General features: G+C 34.8%; 1 protein-coding gene across 1 annotated transcript in view; it reads right to left on the bottom strand.

Annotated features, from left to right (window-relative positions):
* Nucleotides 1-663: 663 nt before the first annotated feature.
* The window catches only part of LOC115221400 (ammonium transporter Rh type B), a 76,103-nt gene continuing 65,061 nt past the window's right edge, over nt 664-11,705 (bottom strand). Inside the window, exons 7-10 of the mRNA XM_029791578.2 lie at nt 10,623-10,760; nt 8,145-8,278; nt 4,696-4,874; nt 664-1,166 (exon numbers count right to left, since the gene is read on the bottom strand). Coding sequence (XP_029647438.1) covers nt 1,024-1,166; nt 4,696-4,874; nt 8,145-8,278; nt 10,623-10,760 — 594 coding nt within the window. The 3' untranslated portion in view covers nt 664-1,023. The remainder of the gene's footprint in view (nt 1,167-4,695; nt 4,875-8,144; nt 8,279-10,622; nt 10,761-11,705) is intronic.

Genomic DNA, 11,705 nt, shown 5'->3' with positions numbered 1-11,705 from the left:
CACTATTGGCTAGAGCATTGTAATAGTAGGAGGCTGCTTTCTCGAAAATTTATTTAGAGGAAGAGAGGTTAAACACGCTGTTACTAATAATTAACAATCATATTTTTAGATATCACAGGAGGGTGACAAGACTTTTTATGCATATATGTGAGTTCTTCATTAGGCTTATACCTTATGATATGTGGTTTGTGCCTGATGAATATGTTGAATATGTCTGAGATATTTCTCAACATATGAAACTATTAGTAGCACTTAAAGACATGTATTGTGTCCTTTAAATAAATAAATAATATATATAAATGAATAGAAAATGGAGATATACAATTGTCAATTCAAAAATTAAAATTTATTAACATAATATTATATTATATTCTTATGATATAATAAATGATAAATATTAAAAACAAATTACATACAATTGTAAATTAATTAAAAAAAATCCATTGTTTGTGAATAAGAATCTCTTCAGTGTAATTTTTGACATATGAGGATTCATACATCCGAAGAGATTCTTACTCACTAACAATGGATTTTTCTAATTTTATTTTGTGTAAGAATCGAAACAATTGTATGTAATTTGTATTTAATATTAATTATTTATTATATTATAATAATAGTATAATATTATGTTAATAAATTTTAATTTCTGAATTGTCAATTGTATATATTCATTTTTTTATTCATTTTTATGAATTTAATATATACCCATGTGAATTGTAAAGTTTTTCTGTATAAGATTGGGTATTAAACAGTGGAGCCAACTAAAGATTGAATGTTTTCATCCTTATTTTCCTTGTATTGGATTTAATTTAATATGTGTGAGTGTGTATGTATTTATGTATGTATAGATAAATATGCACATATGCACAATGTACATACGTATGTGCACTTGCACATACACTCACACACATATGTGTATGTGCATGTGTGTACAATATTGTATCCTATTTATGTGCCAATAGGCCGAGCAAACGATTTTCCTTGTAAATGGCCATGTAATCCAATTCGTTCCATGACAGCATGTTATGCTGAAACTTGGGCTAACTGGTTAGTGTCCCCATTCTGCGTAGATTCCTCATCTACAGGTATGTGCCAGTATTTCTTGTCGTCGAATAGGTTATCATCATGTGGTTGATCCAGAACAGGCACAAATTTCAAGATGACACCTGTCAAAAACAAAAAACAAAGAACATGTTTCACTCTCACTTTTGCATGTAATATACATACATAGATGTACACACAGATCTATCTATCTATCTATCTATCTATCTATATATCTATCTATCTATCTATCTATCTATCTATCTATCTATCTATTATCTATCTATCTATCTATTATAATCTATCTATCTATCTATCTATCTATCTATCTATCTATCTATCTATCTATCTATCTATATATCTATCTATATATATATATATATAATATATATAGATAGATAGATAGATAGATAGATAGATAGATAGATAGATAGATAGATAGATAGATAGATAGATAGATAGATAGATAGATAGATAGATATAGATAGATAGATAGATAGATAGAGAGAGAGAGAGAGAGAGAGAGGGAGATTGGATTGGATCTTCTTTAGGTAAATCCATGATCGGGAACAACGATTAAATGGAAAGGCCTGGCGAGCAGAGGGAAAGAATTGTTATGCAGTGCGCCATAGACTGTATTTTTATTCCATGCGTACCTTTGGATCTGCTAGCATTCATTTTCATTTTCCTTCAATATTGATAACAATTCTTTCCCTTTATTCACCATGCTGTACTACTTGACCATTCTTTCTGATCAGGGTTTTACTTAAAGAAGACCCGATCCAACTGGATTTAATTGGGGACTCCTGCCCTCCTGGACTTAATGAACCACAACAAATACCCTTGATGAGGAACATCCATTTACTGTCTAGCCTATATTTCTCTGATGAGGAAATACTTAATTTATAGAGTCTTCGCTCGATACGATGCCCCAGTATCTGAGACATCCTAGAAACACCTGTCAGAGACTATCTTTATCAGTTTGAACTATTTTTACCATTCGTTATGTAACTAAGTCTTAGATTGGATTAAAAGAGATTAAATGTCTTTTTCCTGCATTGCCTAACTGTTTGCTGCTCCTCACTACTTTAACCTATATGTACTTACTCAAAGGTATGTCCCACATATATATATATATATATATATATATGTGTGTGTGTATGTGTGTGTGTGTGGTGTGTGTGTGTGTGTGTGTGTGTGTAAGAAAAATAGATGACACGGAAAAAACGATTGTTATGTTATGAACTTCATTAGCTAATAGCTGTTTCTGCTATAAGATGTCGTGGATTCTTAGTTGAATGCCCGAATTACATCTTATATCTTCATCGGAGCCTCGAATATAAAGTGCAATTTATTTTGGAAGAAAGAATTACATTTGTGCAATATACAGGGAAGGGTTTTCCAGTGGGGAAGGCATTACTGATGTATATAAAAAGTGTATTCCAAAAGGCAATTAGATATACTAGTAGAAAAATATATGTCTATATACACGCACACACGCACACACTCAAAGACACATGCGTGCGTTTTTATATATACATATATATTATTTCAACTCGTATATCTACAAGTATATGTGAGAGGGGAGATGGTGGGGCTGTTAACAACTAATGCAACCACAGATGCTTTTGTTTACGCTTTGGAAGTGTATTTTCTCTAAACGGTGTCACTTTCTGTCCCTAAATTTAGAGACTTGATTATTTATATGTATGTACAGATACAGACAAAACATACTAGAGAGAATATGTCAATATGATCAACTTAACACAATAAAACACTGTTACAATATATATAGCTGATGTGACTGAGTGCAACTCCGCGCTCTCAGCAAGTCCATAAATGATGTTATCTCCGGACAAATACTGCTGTAACTGGTCTATCATCAGTGTGTATTTTAATTTAATACTATCTTAATTACGTATACTAGACATATATAGTTAGATAGATAGATAGATAGATAGATAGATAGATAGATAGATAGATAGATAGATAGATAGATAGATAGATAGATAGATAGATAGATAGATAGATAGATAGATAGATAGATAGATAGATATGGCTGGGTGGTAAGAATTTTGCTTCCCAATCAAATAGTTCTGGGGTCAGTCTCACAGCGTGACACCTTATGCAGCTATCTTCTACTGTTGCTTCGGACCAACCAAAGCATTGTGCGTCAGTTTGGTCGACGGAAACTGAAATATAGCAATTCCTTATTTTTCGTATATCTACACTAAAATATTATTGCTTTCACAAACCTATTCATCAAGCCATCCTAGTTTCTGTCTCCTTATTCTTTTTAATATCCACCTTCTTATATCTTGAAGGGGCACCCTGACATTTCCTTCACCTTTTCTTCCTTTTCAGCTGGAATAGCTATATATTTCCTCTCTAACCAGACACTTTTTCTTGTTCCTGCATTATACTTTAAATTTTCAAAAGCTGGCACAATTCCACGTCCTTCAATACTGTTCTCCCACCTTGTCAAGGGTTTTTTTCTTGCCATAAGAACAGCAACTAATACATCATTTAAAATGGCTGACATAAGGAAGGGCATTCAGTTCTATAAACCATGCTAAAACAGATATTGGAGCTCAGCGTAGTTTTCTGGATCGTCGGTTCCTGCTGAACCTGCCAACCTATACGACCATGGAAAAATAATGATGATGACGACAATGCCAATGACGATGATGATGACAACGATGACGACGACGACGACAATGGCAACAATGATGATGATGATGATTATAATAATGATGACGACGACGACGAATGAATGAATGAATGAAGGGTAAATGGATCTCATAACGTCAAGTGTTTCAGTCACTTAATCAGCGAAACCTATTCATTTGAATTACAGTGTAAATGGATGAATATTCCGCAGATACTTCTATCCTTGACATAATCTTCAGGCAGACTGGCGTAAGACTGCGTGAGCATAAACATTTAATACAGAACTGAATGCTAGCAGCGAATGCTAATGTGTTTTGTGACTTGAAGTAATTCTTTTTTCAATTATTATAGTGTAACAAAATTTTTATTTTATTTTATTTTATTGCTTTTGATCAATAAGTTGTATTTCTTATTTGCTTCTATATAGAAATTAAAGGAAATGACTACTATTCCCTTCAAACTTTGCTTTTGTGACCTAGACATTAATGTTTGATGCTGACCTATTTTCCATCACATTTCAGATAAATTCAGTACTGAGTTGCTGAAGCATAAATATCGTTATAGCAAATAATCTGCTCAATACCAAACATTTGCTTGTCAGTTGCTTGACCTTGACCATTACAGCATGCACCTTAGTGGCTGACAGTATGTGCATCTCTGATCATAAGCAGAAGTAGTGGGAGAGCAGTATAATCATGTGTTGAGAGGGATTCTTTGGGTGGGGTTTGAATAAATGTAAGAAAAGCAAAGTTTGAAATAAATATTTGCCATTTTTCATACTTTCTATGTGTAGGGAAATAGGAAATAACAGTTGCTGCTCAAAGACAAACTCGTATTGCACAATGTTGCTATTAACTGAGAGATTAGTAAGCTGTTGAATTTGTTTTAGCCATCACCACGAAGCCTGAGCTATAGCACACATCTCATTGATGTAATAACTATAGAACTGAGGTGATGGCTTGATTTCTGGAAAGTAATTGTTACCTGTTAGAGCTCCCCCAACGACAGCAATAGCCAGGGTAATAACAAGAGCTAACATCTGATATCCTCCTTGTTCAATGGCACTTCTTCCAGCTCCTAGTTCTATCGACATGTTACTTCCAATTCGAATAAACTCTGTGCCGTTGCTTGCAGGAAGACGGAACGGAAAATGTTCATAGAGACTGGAAAATACAAAATGAAGAAAATGGTAATTCATTAATATGTGTGTATATGTGTGTATATGTGTGAGTGCTTACGTGCGCACGTGTGGCGTTTGTGTGTGTTAAGAAGGGTCTCTGTGTGTATCAGTACGTATTTGCCAAAGTTAGTAAGTACATAAGTGGTAGTGTTCGTATAAGAGAAAAAGTAAAATTAGAAATACTGTATTTACACAAACCCACACACATACATACTTCCATTCATGTGTATTTTTGGAAGACGTGTTGAGATATAAACTTGATTTTGGTTCTGATGTGTGCTATAGGTAAAGATAACTAATGGTATATGGCAGCTATTTATGTATATTTGTATGCATGTAATGTATGTATATAAGTGCTATGTACACTGAAAAACAAAAGGCATGTAAATATCACTGCTGTGTGTTAATGCATATACATCTTGATGTGTACATGTAGAGGCTTTAGTGTATGTATGTATGTATGTATGTATGTATGTATGTATGTATGTATGTATGCATGCATGCATGCATGTATGTATGTATGTATGTATGTATGTATGTATGTATGTATGTATGTATGTAGTATGTATGTATGTATGTATGTATGCATAGTTACGCGTAATTGAGCATATGAATGTACATTAACTACCGACACAACGAAGGTGATATACAGAATAGGTTGCTTGATCATACGTGATCAGTAGTATGCGCCAATAGATGACCAGACATACAGAATTCGAGACATGTTGCGATTACTTCCCGAAGAAGAGTCAAATCACCAGGTGCTTAGCGCCAACTCTACAACTTTCTTTTAATGGAAAAGTTGTATAAATCATATATATAAGGTTGTATAAACACACGGACACAGACACACACACACACACACACCACACACACACACACACACATATATATATATATATATATATATATATGTGTGTGTGTGTGTGTGTATCAAAATATAGCCTGCCTACACAAGGGTAATTTTACCTTCGTTAAATATAAATAGCATTAAGATCCTTTGCACCATCCCCACAAATAGCGCCTAGAGCTCTTCACCACAGAAATAGTAGGTTTCGATACTAAATGAGGGCATATATTAACTTCCAAATTAAAGCTAGTTTAATAGCACTACACACCTAGGTCCCTTATAGGTGATCCAGGGGTAATAAAATAAATTGTTCAATTAATTATAAAAAAGAAAGTATTTGTTTAAATTAACTAATAATAATATTGTAATATAAATAAATTCTTGAATGTCGATAGAATATCTCTATATTTAATTTATCTTTATTATTGAAATATACTAATATTTATATCGTATCCAGTTGAAGTACCAGTGAATAGGATGTTCAACACACTCCTTTGAAAGAGTTCTTTTCCTCAGTTTGTTACTTCATATGTATATATTGATAGAAATGGTTAGACAACAAAGGAATGAAAGCGACCGCGATATTATGTAAATAGAGGAATTTATCTGTAAATATAATATGCAACAATTATTCGGTAGCCATGATAAAACTCCGAGTTTCGGATATCGGGGCGGAAAACCACGCCGGCATCTCTTCATCTGAAGAAAACGATGGCCCGATAACTGAAGAGATGCCGACGTGGGTTTCCGCCCCGATATCCGAAACTCTGAGTTTTATCATGGCTACCGAATAATTGTCACATATTATATATATATATATGCATCGATTGGACAGGGTTAGAACCATGTGGTTAGTAAGTAAGCTACTTACCACACAGCCACTCAAAAGAATGTGCAAATGATTCTCACTCAGTTTGATTGTAATTTAGAAGGGAATACTGAGATCCGAATAGTTAACTCAGCTCATCCTATATTGATTCGTCCTAAGTTGATTCGTCTACTGTATAGATACGTATATCTATTTTAAAGATGTATGTTTGTTTGGGATTTAGAACAAATAAACTAATGATTGTATGTACGGTACAGGGGTGTTCCTTAAGTAAATATTAGTCAAATATTAGTTTCTAGGCTGTGACAAGAGGCCAAATGTTTAAATATATTAAATGACTGTAAGGTATTTCATAGATCAATAATAATACATTTATGTGTGCTCTCCCGACTCTTAAAAACCAACTATATCTTCCTCTGTGGCGAGCTGGCAGAAACCTTAGCACGCCGGGCGAAATGCGAAGCCGTATTTCGTCTGCCGCTACGTTCTGAGTTCAAATTCCGCCGAGGTCGACTTAGTCTTTCATCCTTTTGGGGTCGATAAAATAAGTACCAGTTACGTACTCGGGTCGATGTAATCGACTTAATCCGTTTGTCTCTCCTTGTTTGTCCCCTCTGTGTTTAGCCCTTTTGGGTAGTAAAGAAATATATATCTTCCTCTTGAAAGAGACGGAAGCATATATATACAAAGTCATGTAAGGAAGACAATGCTTTAAATAAAGGCGGGATGATTACTGCTACAACACTTTTAATCTTAGGTCAGCTTACACAGAACAGGGCGAGAATCAATAACAAAAGACACAACAATATTACTTTGAAGAACATGACAAAATCCGCACAGTCATATATGTGCGTTCGTGAGTGTATGACCGTGGTGTGCGTCCGGGTGTGTGTGTGTGTGCGTACGCGCGCACGCGAGAGGTATTGCCATTGTTTTTGTTAGGCTCAAAAACACAAATAAACACGGTGGGAGTTATGATTACGACGAACCAACCGTATTGCGAATGAAAATATGACACGTAGAAAGCCACTTTGAATTTTGTTTCTGTTACATGTTTAGAGTTTCATGTTTTAGAAAGAAAACATGCCTTGATTGAATATGCGTAGAATTATAACAGCTTGTGTGAAGGTATGTCTAAATTCATACACATATAGATATGTATTTGTGTGTGTGCGAGCGAGAGAGAGAGGGAGAAAGAATAATTACAGCCATTGGCTACCAAAAACTGGCGGCTTACATACTGTTAGCAGTACTGCATAATGTCAGTTGCCAAGATGCTTAGACTCTTACGCTTGACTCCTTCATGTATTAAATTGACTTTACAGATAGTTGAATTCACCAGTGTAAGATATGACGGCATTGTACAACTGATGAGTAATTAAGTTACGTGGCTGCATGAAGTTCAAGTCCCTCTTGCGATATGCCAGCATTTGGTACGTAGAAAGAAGATTTACGTTTTTTAATCCACTAAACTCGATTGAGACAAAAAGTAAGGGTCTTTGTAATTCGAAAATTATATGTGTCGTTATCTTACTCTGTAACGAGTTTATCATGGTTTAAATTCAACATCGTACCTGAGTCCATAAGTGTCTTCTGTTGCAATCGCTGCAGCGACAGCACCGGCAATACCTGCAATAAGAGCAGGCATGCCGTGCAGATTGTTCACGCCACACGTATCATGAGTTTTCAGCTTGGATGACAAAAACGGCTGCAAATGAAGCAAATTGAAGTAAGGTAAAGAAAAGCAAACAGAAAAAGTAATAAGGAAGGAGGGGAGAAAGAAAAAGAAAAGGAATTCTCATATCAAAGAGATTTTTATTATTGAGATAAAAAGAATTCTTTTGTGTTATACAATTATAGTTAAAACTTCTTACTTGACACATTCTGATTAACCAGCGGTAATGAATATTTTCCCAGATTGTTCACTACACGGTGCTCTATTACTATTATATTATTATTATTATTATTATTATTATTATTATTATTATTATTATTAGAGAGAAGTGCATGCCATCAAAGTGACAATGGGGCACAAATATACGAACCCCAGTATACCTACCATGACTACCCTTCTGATAAGGGTACACCAGCCACGTGCATCACAACCATATGTGCGTGAAATGGTGATCCCATACCAAGATAAATAGGGCATGACCTTACAGGAGAGATCCAGTTAGAATTTTCTTCACGTCGAGTAGCCCATCACGCTCAAAAAAAAAACCCTGAATAAGAGTTGTTTATGGATGTTGAACTAAACACTCATGTTTCCAGAGGTGAATTATTTAAACCCCAAAGAATTCCTCTCAAAACATGGCATTGATGCTCCCCCACTACTTCTCCCCGTGATCAGAGATGCACATATTGTCAACCACCGAGGGACATGCTCAACTGATTACGGTCAGACAACTGACAAGCAAATTTATGATATTGAGCAGAATATCTCCTGTAGCTCATCTTTTATACCAAGACAAAACAGTGTACATGATAACACTTCCAATCAGTTAAGATCAGAAGCCATGAGAGCCAGCGCCTGATACTGCATCATGGCATTTATTATCATTATTATTATTATTATTATTATTATTATTATTATTATTATTATTATTATTATTTCTTTCTTCTTTCTTTCCTTTCTTATACTTGTTTCAGTCATTTGATTGCGGCCATGCTGGAGCACCGCCTTTAGTCGAGCAAATCGACCCCGGGACTTATTCTTTGTAAGCCCAGTACTTATTCTATCGGTCTCTTTTTGCCGAACCGCTAAGTGATGGGGACGTAAACACACCAACATCGGTTGTCAAGCAATGCTAGGGGGACAAACACAGACACACAAACACACACACATACATATATATATATACATATATACGACAGGCTTCTTTCAGTTTCCGTCTACCAAATCCACTCACAAGGCATTGGTCGGCCTGAGATGCCACGCAGTGGGACTGAACCCGGAACCATGTGGTTGGTTAGCAAGCTAATTACCACACAGACACTCCTGCGCCTTATTTTTATTATTATTATTATTATTATTATTATTATTATATTATTATTATTATTATTATTATTATTATTATTATTAATATTATTATTATCATTATGCTTTCATTTAAACAAGTTGTGACGACCTGTTAGGAATGAATCATTTTTTTGACTCCCTATCAATTTGTGAACTTCAGACTGACAATACTTTCCGCAGGGTATTTGCTGTTCTACAGAGATCTGCATTCATTAACCACGCAAACTCTCACACAGATAAGCCCTAGTCCTTCAACGTTTGGCGGTGTATATAGCTTTACAACCTTTGCCTTTGAGTGCAATACACCATTGTCAATTATTATCATCATCATTATTCTATATTATCATTCTACGCGTTCATGCGTTACTGTCTCTATCATGTGTGTTACGCTTACGCCAAGGGAGGTAATAACTCGAATAGAGAAATATACATGTATATAGAAAGAGAGAGAAGGAAGAGGAGTCTAAGAGAGAGGGAAAGTGAGATGAGAGAAAGAGAATGTTACTATTATTCTGCATTTGTGTGTTCAAATCGTATGCATGGTCGAAATGTTTAACATAGTAAAACTTATGTCATGAAGATATAGTGATATATAGTTAAAACAAAGTGAAATAATTCTAGTTAGCAAATAGTTGTGGACGTAACATTTTTATCATTTATATGTTCCAGTCAAAAAGCTCTAGCCATTCTGATGCACCAACATTATTCATTTTAGTTCATTTAAATGCTTTTCACCATTATGAGTGTAGACTAACGCAAGAGGGAATGCAGATATGATAGTTGATTAACTATCTAACTACATGGATACGTGTGTAGGTCAGTCTATACACACACTCTCTTACTCTTTCATACATACACACAAACACATTGGACTGCTTCCCTATTAGCTCGTTTTTATGATTGTGCTTCACTTATGTGAGTTAATAAATAAAGAGTTCTATGGTGTATGGAGTGAATGAATATATTATATGCGGTGAAGGAGTCACACTCCTGTCTAACATAGATAATCCCAAAATACTTATAATCAACTTACTGTTATATATTTGTAACCAAAAGTAGAGACCAAGCCAGCAACTGAACCTATAATTATTGCACCATAAGGTTGGATCATCAAATCTGCAGAAGTGCCCACTGCGACTCCACCAGCTAGAGTAGCGTTCTGGATATGAACCTGTAATATGTGATAAAATTTGAAGTAAATTGTACTTCAGTGATATATACATACATATATATGTACGCATATAAAATAAGCATTATATATATATATATATATATATATATATATTATGTGAAATAGAAAGATGAATAATCTTGTAGTAGATTAATCAACAGTTTAACCGATACCTTAGTAGCAAAAATCACAGCAGTAAACAGCACGGTTGGAGGTACAACCATCTGGCGTTGCAACCGTGCGTTGGTGCGGATAATTGAAATTAAAACATTATTGGTGAATTGAAGAAATGGAGCTGAACGCAGATTGAACAGAAATCGTTTTATTTCATTCTACACGTGTTTCGAAAGGCACAAATTACCAAAATCCGATTGAATAATGGGACCATATTGTGTCTTTCTCTTCAGGAAGAAAAAAGGAAATCCGTTGGAAAAACAAAAACAGAACAGAGGCGGAGCACAGTTCGATTTGTTTTTTGCTCCGCCTCTGTTCTGTTTTTGTTTTTCCAACGGATTTCCTTTTTTCTTCCTGAAGAGAAAGACACAATATGGTCCCATTATTCAATCGGATTTTGGTAATTTGTGCCTTTCGAAACACGTGTAGAATGAAATAAAACGATTTCTGTTCAATCTGCGTTCAGCTCCATTTCTTCAATTCACCAATAATGTTTTATATATATATATATATATATATGTGTGTGTGTGTGTGTGTGTGTGTGTGTGTGTGTGTGTGTGTGTGTGTGTGTGTGTGTGTGTGGTGTGTGTGTGTGTGTGTGTGAAACATATTCATAGATTATTATTAGTAATTATTGGTGGCGTTGTTGAAGACCTTGGTCTTCTTGGTTAATCGAAGAAAAGACGAATGAGCTTGCACACAGATACATGCAAACAAACACCACACACACACACACACACACACACACACACACATATATATATATATATA

Source organism: Octopus sinensis, linkage group LG18, assembly GCF_006345805.1.
Source record: "Octopus sinensis linkage group LG18, ASM634580v1, whole genome shotgun sequence".
In the NCBI taxonomy this organism is placed as follows: domain Eukaryota; kingdom Metazoa; phylum Mollusca; class Cephalopoda; order Octopoda; family Octopodidae; genus Octopus; species Octopus sinensis.
This window is presented reverse-complemented; position numbering and strand designations above follow the sequence as displayed.